At 31.3% G+C, this 22,539-nt stretch overlaps 4 protein-coding genes across 5 annotated transcripts; all 4 read left to right on the top strand.

Annotated features, from left to right (window-relative positions):
- Positions 1 to 1,157: 1,157 nt before the first annotated feature.
- On the top strand, positions 1,158 to 2,802 carry LOC101260510 (CBS domain-containing protein CBSX5-like). The gene is made up of 2 exons (XM_004234073.5): positions 1,158 to 1,666; positions 1,832 to 2,802. The coding sequence occupies exons 1-2, from the start codon at positions 1,317 to 1,319 to the stop codon at positions 2,682 to 2,684; spliced, it is 1,203 nt and encodes a 400-aa protein (XP_004234121.1). The 5' UTR covers positions 1,158 to 1,316; the 3' UTR covers positions 2,685 to 2,802.
- Positions 2,803 to 4,661: 1,859 nt separating this feature from the next.
- On the top strand, positions 4,662 to 13,265 carry LOC101260205 (altered inheritance rate of mitochondria protein 25). Of its 2 annotated transcripts, none has more exons than XM_004234072.5 (12): positions 4,662 to 4,890; positions 5,296 to 5,880; positions 6,735 to 6,821; positions 8,346 to 8,387; positions 8,509 to 8,553; positions 10,317 to 10,382; positions 10,498 to 10,554; positions 10,645 to 10,706; positions 11,462 to 11,582; positions 12,055 to 12,126; positions 12,508 to 12,614; positions 12,772 to 13,265. In XM_004234072.5, exons 2-12 carry the CDS (start codon positions 5,296 to 5,298, stop codon positions 12,800 to 12,802), a joined length of 1,275 nt encoding a protein of 424 aa, XP_004234120.1. In that variant the 5' UTR covers positions 4,662 to 4,890; the 3' UTR covers positions 12,803 to 13,265. The 2 variants fall into 2 exon arrangements, with proteins under 2 accessions (XP_004234120.1, XP_010317442.1); XM_010319140.4 differs by having other exon boundaries at positions 4,682 to 4,890; positions 5,281 to 5,880.
- Positions 13,266 to 16,254: 2,989 nt separating this feature from the next.
- Positions 16,255 to 16,734, top strand: LOC101259914 (1,4-dihydroxy-2-naphthoyl-CoA thioesterase 1). The gene has a single exon (XM_004234071.5). It carries the CDS (start codon positions 16,255 to 16,257, stop codon positions 16,732 to 16,734), a length of 480 nt encoding a protein of 159 aa, XP_004234119.1.
- A 2,027-nt stretch (positions 16,735 to 18,761) lies between these two features.
- On the top strand, positions 18,762 to 19,575 carry LOC101250664 (1,4-dihydroxy-2-naphthoyl-CoA thioesterase 1-like). The gene has a single exon (XM_004234209.5). It carries the CDS (start codon positions 18,948 to 18,950, stop codon positions 19,425 to 19,427), a length of 480 nt encoding a protein of 159 aa, XP_004234257.1. The 5' UTR covers positions 18,762 to 18,947; the 3' UTR covers positions 19,428 to 19,575.
- Positions 19,576 to 22,539: the final 2,964 nt, after the last annotated feature.

Raw genomic sequence — 22,539 nt, 5'->3', positions numbered from 1 at the left:
TTATAAAAGAGAGGTAAATCATATTAGGTAAGCTATGTACAATTATCATGATCAAGCAAGCATATGAAAGTTTTGAACCTAAAACTCTGCTCAACTAATTCGTCCACTCTTATATGAATAAAAATATAATTTCACGTAATTCATGACGACGGATTAAAGTTAGTGTCGTATGATATGCTATTTTTCCGATTTCATGGCTCGAATTTAAATATTTGTCCCATCGACAATTAATAATCGTGATTTATAAAAGAGAGGTAAATCATATTAGGTAAGCTATGTACAATTATCATGATCAAGCAAGCATATGAAAGTTTTGAACCTAAAACTCTGCTCAACTAATTCGTCCACTCTTATATGAATAAAAATATAATTTCACGTAATTCATGACGACGGATTAAAGTTAGTGTCGTAATATAGATCATATGAATACGTTTTAGGAGAAATTAATGCCCATAATAAATACATTATACAATATAATTCTTATACAGATATTTAATAAATCATTTAATTTAATTTAAATTTCATTTTCTCTTAATTGTATTTTCATTATGACGTTATGAAAAAATGCAAGTGGATAAACATTTAAAACCTAAATTAATTAAGACTTTAGTTGTACACTTTGCATTTCTTTAAATTCTTTGTACAAAATTAAATAACGCTTTTAACACATCAAGTCGTGCTTAATTAATTAATTAATTTCTATTAGATGAGATATAAAGAACATATTTCATAGATGGAGAGATATAAAATTATATATGCTTTTGCGTCATAGCAATCTCACTTGAATTACGAAAAATCTATACATATTAGTACAATATATCAAAGTCCCAATCTAGAACCATTAGTATTAGTTTTATTAGGCTTGATTTGAAGAACGAGAGGCAAAATCATGTTCAACCTCACATATGAAAAAAAAATTCTAAATTAATCAAAATTTTAATGTAAATATCGAATATCAGCTAAAGCCCGAAAGGGAGAGGGGATATTTTTGTCATTTCTCATTCTTTCCAAAAATCAAACTTACTTAACCACTTGTATCCTCCGTGGCCCCACATTCAGTGTAAAAAAAAAGCTCATTCCTTTTACTAATTACCGGTTATTCAGGTAATCTCCCGCCTATAAATATCTCAATCTTCCCCCATTTTTTCCTCAGTCGTCATCCCCTGAGACGACCACCGGATCTTCTCACACGGCGTTTTCCGGCAACTCAAAATTCTCCATTTTTGCCTCGCCGTCTACGCCTCCGCCTATTTCCCTTTTTCTTTTGCCTTCATATTATTAATATTATCTATCTCGGTGATTATTATTTGCATGGCATGGCAGTTCGTTTTTTGAACCGGGATGTATCAGATTTATGCCTTGGTAAGCCGGCGTTAAGGTCAATTCCGGAGAATGCTACCGTAGCAGAGGCTTTATTGTTGTTGAAGAGATCCGGCGAGACGCATTTAAGCTTATGGAATTGCGATCATTCTTCTTCGGTTCTAGAAAAAGCTAAAGCTGATTATGATGGATGCCATTGCGTTGGGAAGATATCTATGGTGGATTTGATTTGCTTTCTCTCTAAACAAGAGCATTTGATTGATTTTTCGAAAGCATTTGAAGTTCCGATTTCGAAGATTTTGCCTAAAGGAGATTCAATTGTGAGGCATTTGGATCCCAATTCAAGGTTTGTATTGCTCTTCCCTTGAATTTTGTTATCTAACTAATTACTTTGCAGCAGAAATTTTCGCCTAATTTTCCTTTTCCTGAATCGTTTTTCTTAGTTTTCAATGGATCTATTGCTGTTATTGGTTAGTCTTCTGAAATTGCATTAGTTCTGTTTGTTGATCAGCTTGCTCGAAGCAATAGATTACATGATTGAAGGTACTCAAAACGCGGTCATACCAATTTACAACAATGGAAGCACAGATTCAAGGAGAAAATCATCCTCTCCGAGATCTACAAATCATAATGGAGTTGAATATTGTTGGTTAACACAAGAAGATGTTGCACGTTTTCTTCTTAATTCAATTGGAGTTTTCTCTCCTATGCCCACGTTTTCGATTGAATCCCTCAACATCATTGATCACAACATTATGACAATAGGTTACCACGATCCTGCAATATCTGCTTTGGATTCGATTACTCTAGCAAATATTGAACAAACCGCGTTGGCAGTTGTGGATAATGACAACAAACTAATTGGGGAAATCTCTGCTTCAACTCTTGCATACTGTGATGAAGACGTTGCAGCAGCAATCACGACTCTTTCAGCCGGTGATCTCATGGCATACATCGACTACGGTGGTCCTCCAGAGGACTTAGTTGGATTGGTGAAAATGAGATTGCAAGAGAAAAAACTTGACCGGATGACCAAACTTATAATGGAGGAAGAATTTTCAGCATCGTCTTCATCATCTTCAGCTTGCAGTTGTTCTTCTGACGATGAATCTGGATCGAGTAGAAATGGATCAGGACGATTCTCCTCGTCAAGAAGGTCAGAAGCGATCACCTGTTATCCCGGGAGTTCATTGGTAGCTGTGTTAATTCAAGCACTTGCACATCGTGCTACTTCTGTTTGGGTCATTGATGAAGATCAAAATTTGGTTGGAGCTGTATCATTTAAAGGGATTTTGAAAGTTTTTAGGAGTATTGCTATTGCAAGGCTTAAACCTGAGACTGAAAATTTATCAACCCAAGAATAACATCACTTTGTATCCATCCCATATGTTAGTAGATTATATGTTATGAGTTTTACATGATTGAACAAAAGACCTTTTTGATGGTGATTTATAAAAAACATTGTGTTTTGATTTTTTGAAACTCATTCTTTGTGTTTCTACTCTATGGTTTGACTATCAGAAACAATTTTTCTATCTATGAGATAGTGATAAGATCTGCGTGCACTTTAACTTTTTCAAATTACAAATGCAATAAAACATGCACTAGACTCATTCATCATTTTCAAGTAGGGTTGTTCAAAATTGAATTGAAATCGATAAGCCGAACCAATAAAATAGTTATTGGTTTATAGTATTGGGTTATTGATTTAGTGATTTAGAATTTTTTTGTTATCGAGTTATTGGTTCTTCACGATTTGAAGTTCTTTCTTGACGGGTTAACCGATAACCCCATAGTAAATTAAATAATTATTAATATATCATTTTGTATATAACGTCCTCGGCTTAGAGTTTGATTTTCTACTTTTATTTTTGGTTGTCTCAAACACTGAGTTATTCTACAATGTAAATGTATTTGCTTTTGAGCAAGATGTAACTTGTGAAATCAAGTGCATGGTTTATCTGGTTTGTCACCTTATTTCTAAGTGATTTTCAATGTTTTATCTTTTTTGTTAAATCGATAACCGATAACGATAAAAAACCGATAAATCAATAACTGATTAGCCAATATCTTAATAGTTTTGCATCTCTACAAATCAAGAACCAATAAATCAACCCGATAAATTTCAAAATCGAACCGAACCGACCAATACGCAACCCTATTTTCAAGCATTCACATGCTAAGTGAAATGATATATAGTTATTAGGCATAACATATATACATATGACACCACGTAGGACGCAATCGTCATGTAGGATGTCACTTAGGACGCCCGTGTCTATTTGTTCAATTTAAACAAGTTTGAGTGTCTGCTGGTGCATACTCAAAGTTGGAGGATATAAATGTAAAATGAGGTAAAAGTAAATGACATATTTATGTATTATGCCTAGGGGTATTCATGGTTCGATTTGGATCGGTTATTGATTAAAATTAAAACCAAACCAATTTAGTCGGTCTCTTAAATTTCTAAAATCAAACCTAACCAAACGAAAAAATAACCATCAATTTGATTATTGTCAGTTTGGTTTGGTTTGCTTCAGTTTTTCTGGTTTATTTGGTTTGAAAGTAATATTTTTTTTAGGATGTACATATCTCGATAGACACAAACACTAAGTACATGAACAATATTCTACAGAAAAACTAATGTCGGTTTAGTGAATCAATTAAGCAATATTAGAGTTATCATTACACGAATAAAGTGTTTCATATAAGAGAAAGTATGACTATTTTATGTGAAGTACAATTAGGAAAAAACTAAAATAGATTTTGATGGACTTAGATTTGAGATTGTTATACTTGGAAGTGTTGGGCCTGAGAAAATGGTAAAGTTAAAGACTTAAGTTAATTACAATCTAACAAAATATTTTAAACTTATTTATGAATAATATATAAATAATTATAAAATTTATATTTCCAATTTACCGGTTCAGTTTTGTTATTTTTGGAGTTGTTCTTTAGTAAAACCAAAATCAAACTAAATAGCAGCGGTTTTCAAAATTTAAAAACCAAACCTAACCAAACTAAATCAAATATCGATTTTTCAAAATCGATTTGATTCGGATTGCGATTTGATTTGGTTGTTAACCATAACCATAAACAACCCTAATTATGCCTATTTAAAACTACTTTTCAAGTATTCTTTCAATTTTACACTTCATTAGTTAGTATTGAAATTAGTAAGTAATTAATATTTAGTTATTTTAATAATAAATTTAATAATGATTAATTAAAAAAAGATAGAAATTAAGTTCAATTTATATCAAAATCTATTTTTTTTTTAATGACATACCTCAAAAATTAAATTAATATGAAACGGAGGGAGTACCAATATAAAGAGGGACAAGTGTAAATGACTGAAATTGGCCATCTTTGCACTTCTCCCGCAAAACAGAATCGGGCACAAAACCCGACCCGACGGTTTGATAGTCAATAGTCTCTCACATTCTCCATTTCTCCTTTTTGGTAACTTCGAATAACAAATTCTCACTGTACTTCCCTTAAACGCCATTGAAGTTCCAGCAAATTCTTTTGTAGATCAACATTATTGATATCCGTCTCCGTTATGCTAAGGTGAGAATAATTCAATTGAAGTGTTTATGAATTTGTGCGTTTTTTATGGTGTGATTGGTTGAAAACCCCCTTGTTTAGATATTTTTAGAATTCATTCTTTTGTATTTGCTTGTTTTGCTAATGACTAATTTAAAGCTTTACAGTTTGAGTTTATGTTTCAATTTCATGAATATGCTATAGAGGCGAAGACAAAATTTGAAGTTTAATTGTTCGGGTTTTAGTCCTTTAGAGTTACTGGGTTTTAAATTGGTAATTTCTTAGTACAAATGTAAGGTTTGGACTGATAAGCTAGCTCCGTTCCTGATTACGAGTTATGAGTAATTGAATTTTGCTATGTTTTTACTACTTAAGAATGCGTATTCATATTGATTAATAATGTATTTGATTAAGGTTATTTTATCATAGATGAGCTGGAGAAAGAGTTTTCGTTTTTTAGCTAGACAATACAAGTGTAGATCATCAGAAAGTTTGGGGACAAATGAGCGTTGGAATGGGATTTTTGATGTTAAAAACAGTTCTTCTGTCCAATCAGAGTTACAAAGAAGATACCTATCGTCTTCGCTTAATCAAACTGGAAATCGTTGTAGAGAATTGACCTTTGAAGGAAATATGCTAGGGAGGGCTAAGCTGCCTGGATTTGTTACTGGCATTGCCCAAGGGGCAGGACCAGGTGGAATTGTTGCATCTCGACAATATGGGAAGAGGTCGGGAGATGGTCCTGATTTGAAAAGGGCTTCTTCTGTGCAGCGTTGGCTTGCTGACAAAAAGAAACAAAGATTTGGAAAAAAACAAAAAAGAAAATTGAGAAATACTGTAGACCAGAGAGGAACAACAGGTTTTGACACATTTTTCCAAGTTGGGTTCAAAAAAATGTTCTCAGGTGCCTCCATTCCTGAAGTGACACCTCACAAGAAAGTCAATCCAGTTCTCAAGCAACCACCTACAAGCCAATCTGTGACAGGTATTTTGGAGCCAACATCAGTTGAGGAGGTAGAGTTGTCAAACTCTTCTAGCATTCATAGCAAAAGAAATGTAGAATTTTATGTTCAACATATATGCCCCCAAACATGGAACTGGATTCCCAAGTTATAGCTTTAATTGGTCTTGTATCTGCAAAATGGCCAATCACTTCTGTCTTTGTTGCTTCTTTTAATTTGAATAGGTGTGCTCAGTATCTGACTAGGTTGTTTACTTCCTAACTGATGGCTCTAATGAGTAATGTGTCTACTATTGCTCATGCATTATAAGAAGTGTTTGCTCTGCAACTGGTTTTGCATTTACTTCACGGGAGATCTTTGACCCTACTCAGTGCTCTAGTCACCTTGCTCCCTTTAGAGGGACAGAATCTCGAAATCCTCATATTTTCAGCTCATTGATTATATCTTTAAAATGTTATTTTCGTGCTTAAGGAACTATGTATCTGTTTGCTTTGTCAAAGGGTTCTGAATTACTAATCATTTTAAAGTCAGTTTGGTTATTGCTTAAGTTCTTCATCTCAAATACTGGTATCCCTGGCTGTTAAGGGGAGCGCCAGAGGCTTTGCTGACCCAAAATCGCACTTCCATCAACAACCCTGGGCATATTTTAAGTTGCTTTGTCTAGGGTACGATACAGAGTCACTCTATATTTTCCTTTACAGACATGGCTGGAACGTGTCTTTTTAGTTTATGAACTCTTTATTTTAGGCTGAAAATTTCATTGTAGTTTGTTACCTTTCCTGCTTAAACATGTAGATGTATATTGCTATTGTTGTCAATCAGAAAATGTAGACTTGTTGCCTTCGTTTCTGTTTAGAGTTGGAATGTGTAAAAAGCACCGAAATTCCAACATCTTTCTTCTTTCAGGCCATGGTTGCACCTCTTCTTGCAAGATCTAACTTGCTGATAACAAGAGATATAGAGTGGGCTAATCTTATGCTTGGTTTTGAGCAAGTACGTTTGTGGCTTTACTAATTTATTCTTATGAACAACATTATTGGTATTGCAATTATTATTTTGTATCTATTTGCTTGGTCAAAGGGTTCTAGATTACTAATCTTTTAAAGTCATTTGGGTGGCTGCTCAAGTTCTTCATGCTGTCATATGTGGCTGTTGAATGAGCACTAGAGGCTTTGCGGAACCAAAGTCACACTTCCATCAACTAATTTGGGCATATGGAATGATCAATTAGAAAAAACTGAAGAACCAAAATTAGAAAAAAATCAAACCGAACCGAACTGAATTTGAAAGAAAAAATGGTTTGGTATTTGGTACACCCTTATGAATAACTGAAAACCGAAGTTCGAAAGAACCGAACACCCACCTCTACAGCTTACATTCGTTCATATGGAATTGGAGCTTAAGTTTAGGGAACTCCCTTATTCAAGTCTGATGCAATCATGTTCTCTATATTCTCTAAATTTTTGGCCCAACTGTATATTTTATCTTGTGTATTCGCTCACTCTGGGTTTCTCTCACAACTCAAACTATCAGAGCAGTATTTTTTCTTCAAGCCCATTTCTCTTCCTACTTAACCTACTCTGTGCTCTCCGGGCTCATTCTTTTGTTGAGTTCCTCTGAACTCCTCAACAATCTACACTGTTGAGTACCCAAAATACTTGAAGTGGTTGTTTGGTAGAGTGTAAAAAAATAATGCCTAATAGAATGTATTAGTAATGCTTGCATAAGTAATGTTTGTATTAGTTATGCATAAATTATTTTTTATGCATTGTTTGGTTTGATGGATTAAAAATAGTACACATTGTATAAAAACATTTATTTACAAAAATATCCACCACAATTGTGGTGAAAAAGATGTAAAAGTGCTTTTGAGGGGTAATTGAGTCTTTAACCATTTTAATGCATGCATAAATCCCTTTGCATTACTAATACCTAGAAAACAATGGTATTAGTAATACACTCTTTAATACATAATAGAGTAACTAATGCTTGCATTAATCATACATAGCATGAAAAAGTGTACCAAACAATGACAACTAATACATAAAGGTAATGCATGCATTATTTTTGTTAATGCACTCTACCAAACGACCCCGAAGAGAGAAAGAGAACCAAAATATGTACTTCAGTAGTAAACCCTAAAATTTAATTATACTCCCCTGTCCCAATTTATGTGGCATAGTTTATAATTTAACCCAAAAAGAATGTCATCTTTCCATATTTGAATCAATATAAGTTTAAAATCCCTGTTTTACTAATATGAGATGATTTATAGTCACACAAATGTCTAAGACTTGTTTTAGACTATAACTTTCAAAAGTCTATCTTTTGTTTCTCAAACTTCATGGACAGTCGAACAGTGCCACACAAATTGGGACAGAAGAACTCTTCTAGAGTTTTATTGTGGTGTTGAGATATTGGGGTTGGATGACTCTAAACATGTTCTTTTTAATCTACTTTTTCTTTGATATACTTTGACTACAGAGTTTTGTGATTGATTTTCTGTATAATTTACAGGAAAACAGATATGCAGTCATGGATGTCTGCTTCCCACAATCGGTATGTAAACTCTAATGCCTTCTAGTTCTCTCACTGCAGTTTACTGCTTGCATAGACAGTTTGATATAACAAAATTTCCCTTATTGATAAATTAGTTCTTACTTGTATATTGTCTTTCTAGCCTGTAGGTTTCATTCGTGAACAAAGTAATCTCCTTGCAAGACAGGTACTTCTGGTTCTTCGTTTTGCTATCTACTTTTGATTTGTTTGTCACATTTAACCTTTTGTTCAAAAAGTAGCTTGTATTTCTATTATTGTTTGGGTTCTCGATGAGGCTATGAAAGAATGTTTTTAACTTAATGATCCGGCAGTACTGTAGAGAAATTCAGAGGAGAGACTAATTACTTATATTTATGAACATGTATCATGCACATGGTTTTCACAGAACTTTACATCACTGACATGGTCAATCATCATCTTTATTGTAATTTTCTAGTTGATTATATGCATGTAATGCATCTTTAATCAACTATGCACTTTTTGAACATCACATACATGTCTTGATTTGTTTATATGAGATTGAGAAGTCTAAGATGGATTGGATTGGCTAAGTAGAAGTTTATTGGGAGTAAAAACCCGGAGGGTGACTCGCGACTGCATGAATTTGGAGGACAAAGAGTTGGTGTCATCAATTTAATTTCCCCTCAATGGTCAAAGATTGTAGAGGCCGAGTGATTGTTTTAGATGATTAGCATGGTTCAGTGATTTAAATGTAATTTATGTCTAGCTGATTGAATTTGCATTGGGTGCATGTGTAGCTTTATGAACCATATCCAGCTATCCCTTGGTAAAAGGAGAAGAGCATGCATTAAGTGTTGGTTGTGTTGACAAGTATAACAAGCAAATAGTCTATATAGAAATTTATGGAGTTGGCATCAATAAACTGGAGAGTGAGGGCTTCAACACTAGAGTAGTGATTGTGATTCTGCCTGTAGAAATCATGTCTGGGTATATGAAACTGCAAGTTGCATCTTGTTGGAGATGAAAATTCGATACGGGAAAGTGGCGGCATATTTATATGTTATACTGAGATCAATAAAACATGTTCGCATTTATGTAGTTGGTCTTCTTTCATGCTGGTAGAGTGGTTGACTGATCCACAGATGCATATCCACCCTCTTTTGTTGGGAAGTGTTACCAATGTCATTGAATATGTTGTAGAGAATATGATTAACGCCGGAGTAAGTGCTGAAGGCTGCAAAATAGGAGGTGACAGAAACTCTGTATGGGAGAGTGGGCTAATAGGAGTTTGAATACGAAAAGTTGATATTGAATGGTGGTGACGTATTAGGATAGATATGACACGAGGGTTCTTTTACAGTGTAGGTATTTCTCATGTTATTGGCTAGTATAATGCACTCCCCCATATATAATCATGGAGAAAGGTATCTTCACCAAATTAAAATATCCGTTGTGTGGAGAAGGAATATGATCATTAGCTACAACATCCAATAAAGAGCCACAATGTGATGTTTTTCCAGTTCATTTTCTTCGCTCCTGTTTGAATATTCTCACAGAATTCTTGAATTAAACTAGTTACGTTTGTCTTTAAGCTTTCTGGTGCAACCTACCATTCTACGTGATGTAGATTGTGGATGCAATGATTAATCTGATAAGGAGAATTTCACTCTCTGTAATTATCTGTTGAAGCACAGGCTCAGTGCAGCTTTCATTTGTAAAAAGTTTCTTATTACTTATCCCCCCAAAAAAAGGAAAGAAGAGAGAGCATCATAGATGAAAGAGAGCTTCTGAGAACCTTGCATTTTTATCAGGTTTCACAAGTGAAGCTGCATCTTGTTGCATTTATTGTCTGCTAACTAATACCGTACACTGGCAGCTAGCTGATGCTTTTTTTCTTTTATTAGTGTGCACCGGAACTTTTATAATTTTTATTATCTTTTCACCTAAATGTGTTGTTCTTTGTTGTAGTTTCTTCGTACAAGGCGCCCATTTGTGGCTTACGTAACTGACGGCCTTGGCAATGAGCTCTTTAAGGTAAGAAATTTAATACAGCGTCTTGTATTGTCCATTGAGGTATTCAATTAGCTCTAATTTCAGAATATATGTATACCCAGAATTTATAATTATCTGTCTGTACTGATCAAATAAGGTTCGGAGGCCCTTTTGGTGGATCAACAGCTCAATTTATGCAGAGATAAATGGAGAAGTATGCATTTATGCAAGCCATTCCCGTGAATTGTCAATTTTTAGGTCATATGTTCCAGTAGTTTTAAGCTCTCGTCGTAAATGTTTCCAGGAGGTTGGTGTTGTCCACAGAAGATGGCATCTCTGGAGGAGAATTTATGATCTTTACTTGGGGTAATCTCCTTTTTGCAATATTTCCACGTATTCATGTCAGTCGTAAATTATCTCTCTGTCCCTCAAATCTCTTGTTTCGAGGGGTTGTATGGTTTGAAGATTCAATTACGTGGAGTCAGTAACATGGATTTACTTAAGGAATTGTGGATTGGTTGAATAACTTTCATGGTTCATTGAATAGATTAAGGTTTTTACATGTAAACTGAAGTTAATTGTGTTCCTAAACTTAACATATTTTGATCTCACTATCTATAGTGTGAAAGAGGAAAAGTTATGTTTAGCGAGTATGGGTGGTTTGATAATATCAAGTTCTTGAAATTTACCACACCTCCTGGATTTTCTATTAAATGGAGAGATGGTCGACAATAAACTTGGAATGTCCTTATGCAACTTGTTTTTCCTACTTCCATTAAGGAAGTCAATTTCCTCATTTTTAAGGAGTTTGTTTTCCTAAGAATATGTTTTTTAAAATTTTGACCAACCAAACATAGGAAAATTGGAAAACAATTACCAAACACACCTTGGTGTAAAAGTGAGCCACTAACACTGAAGCGTTCGTTACTCTCTGCAGAAATGTAATGACTTGTGGCCGCTATAGCGTCTAAATATTTCCAAGTCTAGTATCTAAATGACTTGCTGGAAACACTTCTGACTCTTGAATGCACCCACTTTGATCCGTTGTATCAGATAAATAATGTTGTTAAATGGACTTTAGCTTATTTTATGACTTAGAACATGTTTATCACATGTTGTAGGAATAAGCAGTTTGCTGTTGTTGAAAATCCTGGCTTTTGGAATTGGACATTTACTTTGAAGGACATCGATGGGAAGGTGCTGGCTCAGATAGATCGTGATTGGAGAGGTTTTGGTTTTGAGGTGATTTTCCTTCTTCCTTTTTTTTTCCCTCTGGTTGAGTGTGCTAATTATCTCAGGATACATGAAGCAGAATGGTTCACGGTAACAGGAAAAATGCTTTATTACTTTGTTGTGAAGTATTGTGTCTACTTTCTAAGATAAATTATATTTGTCTTCTTTGGTCGGAGATACTTTACGGTCAAAGTTGTGCATTTCTTGCTGTTTCTCATGTCTTATTCTCTCACATTGTGGCATGCCAATTATAAATACTATGCGTCTCTTTTGCTGCATTATCATATTACAGTTCATCACTTTCAGTGATTACTGACAAAATATTTTTAAAAATGGGCGTCTATAGATTTGAAATGATATGCAAGCTCATGGTGGCCGGGAACACATTTCTATGATATTCTTTTTTGGTTCTGTTGAAATAATTCCTCAGTTTTCAGCAATTTTATTGCAAAGAACTAATGTTTTGTTGTTTGTGTGACAGATATTCACTGATGCTGGCCAGTATGTGATTCGGTTCGGGAATGCTGATACTAGTATTTGTCCTGTTACAGGGGTAAAGCAACTCTACTGAATCTTAAAGCCTTAATTTTTTTTTCCAATCACTCATATGTGGGAGCACCTGTTTTAACATCTTAAACCTTCATTTATTTTTCCAATTATTCATAAGTGATCCCTCACCTCCTGACCCAACCAAAAAGCAAAAAGAAAAATAAAGATTTATTAAAAAAAAAACTCCCCTATTTTGATGATGTGATGATGAGACTGGCGTGGGAAGACTCAAACTTGTCTATTGAACTTATCTTGAATAGTTTATTGGTTGTTACATGTGAAAGTGTCTTGAGAACATTTTGAGATGAGCTAGAAATGCAAGATGACATGTGTTGCGACCAGTGGCAGATGATTCACAATTGTTTTGGTTTCTTTTTCAATGTAGATTGAAGAGTTGGATGTAGCACGCCCATTAAGCCTATCAGAAAGAGCAGTAGCTGTTGCACTTGCTATATCTCTTGATAATGATTATTTCTCAAGACATGGAGGCTGGTGAGTAATTTGGTACTCCATGAATCCTGCATGTGCATAACAAAATGAACTGTTTTACCATTGCGAAGAAAAACTGCACATTTGCTGGCATGTGTATTTTTTTATTTTTTTTTGAGACCTGACACCTAACATGAAGTCAAATCTGATTTATCCTCAGGGGAATACCGCTATTTGTAGTCGGTGAATGAGATTAAATGTATACTTCACCAGAAGATGTATAGACCAACAATGTGCGAGTAATCAAGACCCTGTTTTCTCAAGATCTCTACAGTATTCTTCATTATGTTTCAGATCATCCTACTGCAAAAACTTTCTGCTCGATCAGGTATTCACTGGTTCCGCTTTCAAGAATTTGTCGATGTAGTTTGTTTGCATTCTAGACTTCGCTACACCGCTTATGATGATGGTGTTAGGATACGTTTTCACGCTGGAGTAAGCTCCCACCCTTAAGTGTTTTGATGGGCACGTTTTATGATATCGAGACATTTTAGCTAAAAGCTTTGACTTGCTGTTTACACCCTTGAACTCTATTGCTTTCCCTACTGAGAATCGACACGAAATGTTATGCTATGTCAGTATCGATTTGAAATGTATACTGGCTGAAAATTTTTAGCCCTTCCTGAACAAGTTGGAATGACACATTTAAAGGTATCTCGTGTAGCAGCATAGCTGAACTTTGTTGCCTTTTCCTCCTGTGCCATTTTAGTTTGTGAATTAATGCCCCAATCCATGAAAGAATCGTAGTTCGGGATAAGCTAGACCTCACCTTGAGTCGTATAGTAATTTCAGGATAACTTATTCCCGAATACAACAAACCAAACCGTTTGATAAAAAATAATCTTATCATAATTTATCCCATACAAATAACATTCTTATAGCAATCCTGTATTTAAATGAAGTAGATAGTCAATGTAGAAGTAATATTCATTTTTATAAATTTTTTGAAACAGTTTTACTTGGTTCTTTTGTCAAGAATGTTAGTTGACCTAAAAAAAAGAAAGAGTTAATTATCAAATTGCCTCCTTTCGAGGAAAAATCTCTATTTACCTATCTAAATCATCACATTTTCTTTGAGCTTTATATTTCAATTCATCTCTTTCTTTGTATTGAAACATATGTTGACGTTGAGTTGATTTAGACATGTCTATTATCGAATGTAAAACAAATTTTTAAGCAACTATTGTTGAGATATGTTTTAATACAAAGAAAGTGGTTGTATATAATGGCGGAGTTAGAACTTCGATCAGGAGGTGCCAAACTATAAAGAAGTAAAATCGCGTAGAAATCAAGGAGTGTCAAAAAAATATTTTTACTTTTAACTATATCGTGTAATTTTTCGACAAAGAGGTGTTTGACAGTTGCCTTGTACACGTGTGATATCAATTGGAAATAAATATTTGATCTAACTCATTATCAAGGTGTATTATTACAAAGAAAGTGATAGGTTAGATATATATATTATAAAATAAGGGATAGTTGATATATGAAATTCGTGAAACAAAGAAGAAAGATATTTTAAATATGTTTTGAGGTGAACTTTATATATTATATAGTAAAATCTCATCAAATTAATACAGGTGAGATCGTGAAATATTATTATTTTGTAAATGTATTATTTAATCGATAAAATTAATTATTATTAATTTAAAGAGTATTTTGAGATTCAATATCAAAATCATCGCATCTTACTAATTTATGAATCATATTTATTAAATTTACATAAAAAATAAATTTATAATGCAGCTCGAAAAACACTTATCATATATAGAACAATGTTATATATTTAGAGTTTTATAGCTAAGAAGAAATTGTGGATATCATCGGATTGATGGTGAAAATGAATTAGAAAAGCAACATTGATGGTGAAAATGATTTTGATATGATATTTTGGAACCAATTATGCAGAAGGAAATATTTATCGCATCTAAAATTGTAATTTTATGGTACAGTTCGAAAAGACAACATCGAAACTCTCGGATGCAATAAGAAAAGTTAGAGATGAGTTTTAACTAGATTAAAATTTTTATCCAAAAAAAAATATCAAAAATCATATTTCACTAAAATATCTTAGATATATTTGTATTTTTAAAAAATTATTAATTTATGATATTAATGAAACTATATATTCATGAAAAAAGTCTTCTGAAACTATATTATTTCATTATCTTCTTGAAATGCATAATTATTTTCATTAGCCTAGATTGAGATCTAAGAAAAATATTATTTTATAGAGGTTATTATTAAAGCTTAACTTTCTAAGACATTAAATGATACCAAGACCAAGAATTGCGGTGGGATATTTCAATTTTAATTAGATTTTAAAGTGGGTATATTAAATATTTAGAAACCAAAAAAGAAATTTTGAATTATATTTATCACAAAAAGCAATTCATATAATCAGATCGATTAAAAATAACTACAAATAATTGATATATTTTGAGATGAAACATGAGGTAATGAGTGCAATTGATTTCGAATTTCTTTCGATCAAAATTCAGATACTTGTATATTTAAAGTTATTTTTTAGTATATATACATTGTCTCTTAAATGTATATAAAGTATAATAATAAATATTGCTTTATCGAATTTTTTATGTGTTTATTTTTTTATATATATTAAATTATTTTAATAAGAATATCGACTCTTAATTAAAAACATAATTACAATATGCCTATAAATGTCATTTTCCTATTTTACTTGAGTCACGAATCTATAGAAGAGATCCTAACCTTTACAAGAAAGTAATAAAATCACGTTTACAGAGTTTAATTACACCTAACAACAAAAGAAATTAGAGTTCAATTTTTATACGTTATAATATAAGCAACTTTTGCCACAAGCAATTTAATATCTTTTTTAAAAAAATTAAATTATGATGAATTGATAAATCAGGAAAAAGAAATAAATTTGTGACTATTATATATGCTCTGATTGCATAAGTTGATAATCTATTTTTTGAAACTTTAAATATCACCTGAATTATTTTAATAAGAATATCGACTCTTGATTAACAATATAATTTAATTAAGTATTTATTTAATTAAATTATCTTTATTAAAGATAATTTAACAATATAAATCGATCGATCTTCACTTTATCTTGATTTTCAATTTTTTAAAAATATTTATTATAATGTGAATAAAAATGACATGTTACATTCTTAAATCGGTAACTAATTTTCTGCTAATTAAATTTCTTCCATTTCTCGAGATTAACGAAAAAATATAAAAATATTCACATGTTATCTATTATCTATCGACTATTAATATTTCAATTAATTTGAACAATGATTATTTGATAATAAAAAGGATAAACTCAGATTATTTTTCTTAAGTTGCTAAAGTTGATTAAGAAAAAAACATAATAAAATATACTCAGACAACATTATTTTACAAAAAAAAAAAAAAAAACTGTTCCAACCACAAAGCAAAAACATAATTACTATCATGTCATCATCAATCTAGTTCCTCAATTAATAAAAAAAAAAAACTCTTTTTATATTTATTTTTTTGTGAAGTAGAAAATAAATCCAAATCCATAAATAAATTTCTATATAAATTGATTTTTGTTTCCAACCCTCAACATCATTTCCAAGAATCCAAGAGAAAATAAATCAAAGGAAACAAAAAAAAATAAAAAATGGAGCCATCAGCAAAATCAATTCCAATCAAAGATCTTTTAGATGCACCACTTGATGTTATCGATTTTAAAATTACAGAGGTTTCCCCTCATAAAATTTTCGGTTACTTTTCAGTGACTGAAAAATGTTGCAACCCTTTTGAGGTGTTGCATGGTGGAGTCTCGGCTCTAACAGCCGAGTCTCTGGCTAGCATAGGCGCCTACGTGGCGTCCGGATTTGATAGGGTGGCTGGGGTCCACCTCAGCATCCACCACCTAAGAAGTGCAAATATTGGTGAAATTGTATATGCTGAGGCTAAACCTCTCAATGTTGGAAAATCAATTCATGTTTGGGAAGTGAATTTGTGGAAAAATAATTCCTTAATTTTAGGGGAAAGAATTTTGATTTCTTCATCAAGAGTTACTATCAAGACAAACATGCCTCTACCAAAAAATGTCAAAGAAGCTGCTATGAATATAAAGAAGCATGCCAAGTTATAATTAGGTCTCGATAACGAATTAAGTTCAATCGATCTTGTTATAGAGTTTATGTTGATTTGATAGAGTGGAATCAAATTCAGTTAAGCTTGCAATAAAGTTTGAGTCAATTGAGTTTGTAATAAAGTTTAAGTTTGAATTCATCTAGTCAAGTCGAATTCAATCAAGTGAGTTGAGTCAAGTAAGCTTTGCTAGTTGTGAATTAGAAACTTTTAGTGTTTGTTTGATTATTTTAAATTATCTAATTATCTGATCGATATAAAATTTAATACAATTTCTTACTTTATCTTAAAGATCATAAATTATATATATAAAAAAAATTGTTTTACATGAGATATGAATTTTATATATCAAATAGCTCGCAAATCGAATAGAAGATGTAAACCTTGTTATACGTAAGTTAAGTTTGGTGCATCTAATTCGATTAAGAGATGTTGATAAGGGAAATCAATATTAACCTTATTTGTTGAACAACACATATAATACCATTTCAGTTAATCTTAGACTTTATGAATATGAAAAGAAAATTAGTTGTCTAAAAATAAAGCAATTTACTTATTTCAACAAAAAAAAAATTTAACTTTATTTTTGTTGGCTAAACAAAAGTCATCTTTTAATTTTATTTTTGTTGATTGCCTACATACTTAGAAAGGCAATTCAACAATTTTATGAGCAATTTGCATTTGCAATTGTAGTCCCCCCCCCCCCCCCCCCCCACACACACACATTCTAAAGCAACTGTTGTCTTTCAATTGTAGCCACATTTGGGCTTTCTTCATGAGAACATGACTTTAAAGTTTAAATATAAAGGAAAAACACTTTGGTCACTTTTTTATGGCTATTTTTGCAAGTAAATGTTTATTTTCAGGAAAATCCACAAATACTCCTCAACTCATGTTCGAAATTTTAGAAACACACTTATACTATACTAATGTCCCATTACCTCCCTGAACTTATTTTATAAGTAATTTTCTACCCCTTTTCGATCTACGTGGCATTACATTGAAAAAAGAAGTCAATCAGTGTTGATCTTACAAGATAGTGTCACGTAGGCTGAAAAGTGATCAAAAATTATTATTAAAATAAGTTTATGGAGGTAATAAAACTTTAGTATAGTATAAGTGTGTCTATGAAATTTCAAACATAAATTATGGGAGTATTTATGCATTATCACTTTATTTCCCTTCTTGAACTTATGTGAGAATTCGCACTTTTTGGATGACACTTTCTTGAATCCCTATATTTGGTTTAAAAATTCGAAATTAATTATGCAAAAAAAAAAAAAAACACGCAAAACTATATATGTAACAAAATTCATTAACAAACTATTCTCTTCATCCGAAATTGTTTGTTATGGTTTCCAATTTTAAAGTCAAATTATAAAAATTTTGACTAACATTTCAAGATGTATTTTTTCATCATATTAACATGCAAAAAATTGTAATTTATAGTACTTTTCATGTACTTTTAGAATATCTAATTTTTTTGTTTAAAATATCGAATTAATGTGATCTAATTAATTTTTAAAAATTAATCAAATTAACTTTCGATAAGCGTAAAATGACAAACTTTCGATGCACATTATGTTTGTTCCATTCAAATCATAGTATTCAACTCGAGGATTGTATGTGTGTGTGTGTGTATATATATATATATATATATATATTTTATTTTTTTTTGAAATATTCTCTCCCTTGATTTTCTCCCTTTTGTTATTAAATAATTATATTCTTTAAATAAAAATAAATAATAAAAACATAAATAAGATACATAACAAATTAAAATTTGACACTTTTACTAAATATTAAAAGTATTGCTAATGAGCTCTCTTAAATGTTAAAATATTGACATTTTGAAAAATTTTCCATAATAAAAAAGATAAATTAAAATTATTATTTTTTAATTTGCTAAAGTTGACTAGTAAAAAAAATAATATGTATTTTTATCCTTTTATTTCATCTTTATCCATTTCTTCATATAAAAACATAATAAGATATACACATAAGTTGACTCAGAAAAAAAAAAAAAAAAAAAAAAAGTTGACTCAGACAAATCTTTTTTTATCTCTTTTTTTAAAAGTAGAAAACAAATCCAAACCGAAAAAAAAAATTCTATATAAATTCATTTTTTGGTTCCAATTTCCCAACATCATTTCCAAGAATTCCAGAGAAAATCAAAGGAAGTAAAAAAAAAAAAGATAAGAAAAAAGGAAAAAAATGGAGCAATTAACAAAATCAATTCCAATGAAAGAGATTTTAGATGCACCACTCGATGTTATCGGTTTTAAAATTTCAGAGATTTCTCCTCAGAAAATTTTCGGTTACTTTTTGGTGGTTAAAAAATGTTGCAACCCTTTTAATGTGTTGCATGGTGGAGTCTCGGCTCTAGTAGCTGAATCTCTGGCTAGTATGGGCGCCCACGTGGCGTCCGGGTTCGAAAGGGTGGCTGGGGTCCACCTCAGCATCCACCACCTAAGAAGTGCAAATCTTGGTGAAATTGTATATGCTGAGGCTAAACCTCTCAATGTTGGAAAATCAATTCATGTTTGGGAAGTGAATTTGTGGAAAAATGATTCTTTAATTTTAGGGGAAAGAATTTTGATTTCTACATCAAGAGTTACTATCAAGACAAACATGCCTCTACCAAAAAATGTCAAAGATGCTGATGTGATTATCAAGAAGTATGCCAAGTTATAATTAGGTCTCAATAAGAGTCGAGTTCAATCAAGCTTATAGTAGAGTTTATGTTGATTTCAGTGGTATCAAATTTTCATACTAATTTTTAAGAAAATTCCATGTAATTCATCCTTTTATTATAGTAAAAGCAGAGGCGAATTTAGAGCATGTACATTATGTTTGTTCAATTCAAACATAGTATTCGACTCGAGGATTGTACATACTTAACTTATACCAAAAAAAATAATTAAAGTATCTACATTTAATAAGATTCATCGAATTCCTAAAAACTTAAATATTAATTAACAAAAAAAAAACTCGAAACTATATATGTAATGAAATTAATTAACAGACCGTAAAGCATAGACAAATTCAAGATATGTGATATTTGTTCAATGCAAAAGGAATTTAAAAGATCATACTTATGATCAAACTCACTCAGCGATTCTAAATTTTGAATTCGACTTTTTAAAAAAAGGAGTTAATATTGCCTAGTGTGTATGGTTAGGTAAGGCTAGAGAAGAAAATAAGAAGTGCAAATAAAATTTAAAAAATTGTTCCAACATTCATAAAATCATTGTATTCCATATTCTAAAAAGTTGACTAATTTAAGTCAAAATAAAACTGTTTTTCCAGAATTTTGACTAGTATTATTTGATTATTTTAGTTTCATACCTCAAAGGTGTGCGAGTTTATTATTTGAATAATCATTAATTATTTATCTTAGTAAAATTCAACATAATTATTAACATACACAATTAACTCTCTTATATCCAATCTACTAACAATTCCTACATAATTATATAGACAAGTTACTAAATAATATACAAATACTTCTCTTATATCCAATCTACTAACAATTACTACATAATTACTATTTTTTTCAATTTGTTATGACGATATTTTTGACTTATTGAAAGTTAACTTTGACTAATTTTCAAAATTGCATTTGATCTATATTTTATTAGCTAGATATTCAAGAACCATAAGTTTGAAAAGTATAAATAATTTGGCGGCTAAACATATTAGATTTTTATCCACTAGATCAAAAATAATTATTAGTGGTATTAATTCTTAATTACTGTTAAATATGTATTTTTAGCGACAATTAACATTTCTTTTAGATGTTCCTATGTGAAAATTCATCAGGATACCACACAACAAATCCATTTCCCTCTTCATTCCATGAAATTACCTTTATTATTATTTTTTCTAATATTATCTTCTTTCTCAGCCTCCGCCTCCATCTCCACCTCCACCTCTAAAAGTTCGTAAGTCTTTAGCAAGAATGGCGCCGGACACTTAGTTCTCGACGGGACGACCGTCGAGTCGTCTTCTGGCGCCATTCCATTTGCTGTTGTTGCCATGGACTATAGAGGATATTATTGGTTTCTTTTCTTTGATGGATAATTTTTGGTGCACATTTTTCTTCTATTTATAATACTCCCTTATATGTCTTAGTTAATTATGTGATGATGTTTAACTGAATATTAATTGTTAAGTCATTTTTAAAAGTTTTTTGGAGTTTTAGGATAACTTGTAGTCGCTATAATCTTTGTCACATTTTCTGTCCTTCGGATTAGCACTTTATGTGCACTAGATAAACCTCCCACCGTGCAATAGCATGCAAACCACACATGGAATGTAAATCACACGAGGCAAGTCATACGCGACAGAATCTACTCAAAAGATATTGAGGGGAAATTGATCCCGGGTCATCCGTGCGGATAACCACCCTCCAAACCAACTGAGTCATCTCGAAGTACATTATATTTTAAAGTTATAAGTTCATATTTTGTTAGTATTTTGTTTTAACTTTTATATTTAAGTTTATATTTTCCATAGTTCAGATGATCTCAATATTAAAATATTGTTTCGCCCTTAAAAGAAAAGTATATCTCATATAAAATAGGATAGAAAAAATATATTGCATCCTCTTAAAAAGTGATACACTTTTTTATCAATTAATATGACTTGTTTTTTTATATATATCAATTAATATGACTTGTTTTTTTCATATAGTTAGTCTAAAAAAGAATGACATTTCTATAGTAAGTACTTTCTCTGTCCATTCTTATTTGTCATGTTGCATTATTTGAAAGTCAATTTGATTATTTTTAAAGTTAAATTAGATTACATTAATTTGATATTTTAAACAAAAAAATTAGATGTTCAAAAACTATATGAAAAGTACTATAAATTGCAAATTTTTGCATATCAATATGATGAAAAATACATATTAAAATGTTAGTAAAAATTCTTATAGTTTGACTCAAAATAGAAACCATAGTGAACGGAGGGAGTAACAAATTAATTTTAAAATATCTATTTTATCGTTAATGAATGATTAATAGCTACACAAATCTCTATTATTTCATTTTAGACCACAAGTTTTAAATTTTTTAAATTTTATAAATTTAAATCGAATTAAACTACCTTACGTTAGAACTAACTTGATAAGAATTCCTTCAGAGTCACAGAATATCGTGAATTTTGGTGGTGGTGCATCACCACTTTTGCCTCAGTTAATTTTTAAAGAAGTTGTTGGCCTTTTAACATAGTCTAGTCTATAATATTCTGTACATGCACTTATCAATCGATAATCAATCGATAAGAAAGTAACGAGTTTAGTTGAATTTGCACATCTAGTGCTTCAAATTAATATATATATATATATATATCAACCCTAGAATCTTAGCATATGTATTTGTTCAATGAACCCAAACCATATTTTATTTGGTCAAATTTTTTAAAAGACAAAAGTATTTGTCTTTTTTTAAGAATTAATAATATTATCCACTCAGGTTTAAACTAAAAATAGTTGGCTAATATATAATAGAACATATGCATAATCCATCCATAATATTTGCATAATCATCTATAATCTATGTTATTTTTATAATAGTAGCATAAATTTGACAACAATATAATTAGTATAGTCTTATAGATGAAGTCTGAAAAGAGTAGAGTATATGCAGATTTTATCTCTACCTTGACAGATAGAGAGGTTGTTTCTGGTAGACCCCTGGCCAATAACATTTCAAATTGATTTGTCAAACACAAATTGCTTCTCTCGAAAATTACTTATAACAACACACCAAAAAAAACTTATCACAACACAACAGACATCAGT

The sequence above is a fragment of the Solanum lycopersicum genome, chromosome 3, assembly GCF_036512215.1.
Source record: "Solanum lycopersicum chromosome 3, SLM_r2.1".
Taxonomy (NCBI): Eukaryota; Viridiplantae; Streptophyta; class Magnoliopsida; order Solanales; family Solanaceae; genus Solanum; species Solanum lycopersicum.
Note: the sequence above shows the minus strand (reverse complement) of the source record. Positions and strands in the feature narration are given on the sequence as shown.

Coding starts and splice junctions, on each gene's coding strand:
- LOC101259914 (XM_004234071.5), top strand. CDS start 16,255: ATGGAGCCATCAGCAAAATCAATTCCAATCAAAGATCTTTTAGATGCA.
- LOC101250664 (XM_004234209.5), top strand. CDS start 18,948: ATGGAGCAATTAACAAAATCAATTCCAATGAAAGAGATTTTAGATGCA.
- LOC101260205 (XM_004234072.5), top strand. CDS start 5,296: ATGAGCTGGAGAAAGAGTTTTCGTTTTTTAGCTAGACAATACAAGTGT. Junction 6,822..8,345: donor TTATGCTTGGTTTTGAGCAA/GTACGTTTGTGG, acceptor TATAATTTACAG/GAAAACAGATATGCAGTCAT. Junction 12,127..12,507: donor GTATTTGTCCTGTTACAGGG/GTAAAGCAACTC, acceptor TTTTCAATGTAG/ATTGAAGAGTTGGATGTAGC.
- LOC101260510 (XM_004234073.5), top strand. CDS start 1,317: ATGGCAGTTCGTTTTTTGAACCGGGATGTATCAGATTTATGCCTTGGT. Junction 1,667..1,831: donor CATTTGGATCCCAATTCAAG/GTTTGTATTGCT, acceptor TTTGTTGATCAG/CTTGCTCGAAGCAATAGATT.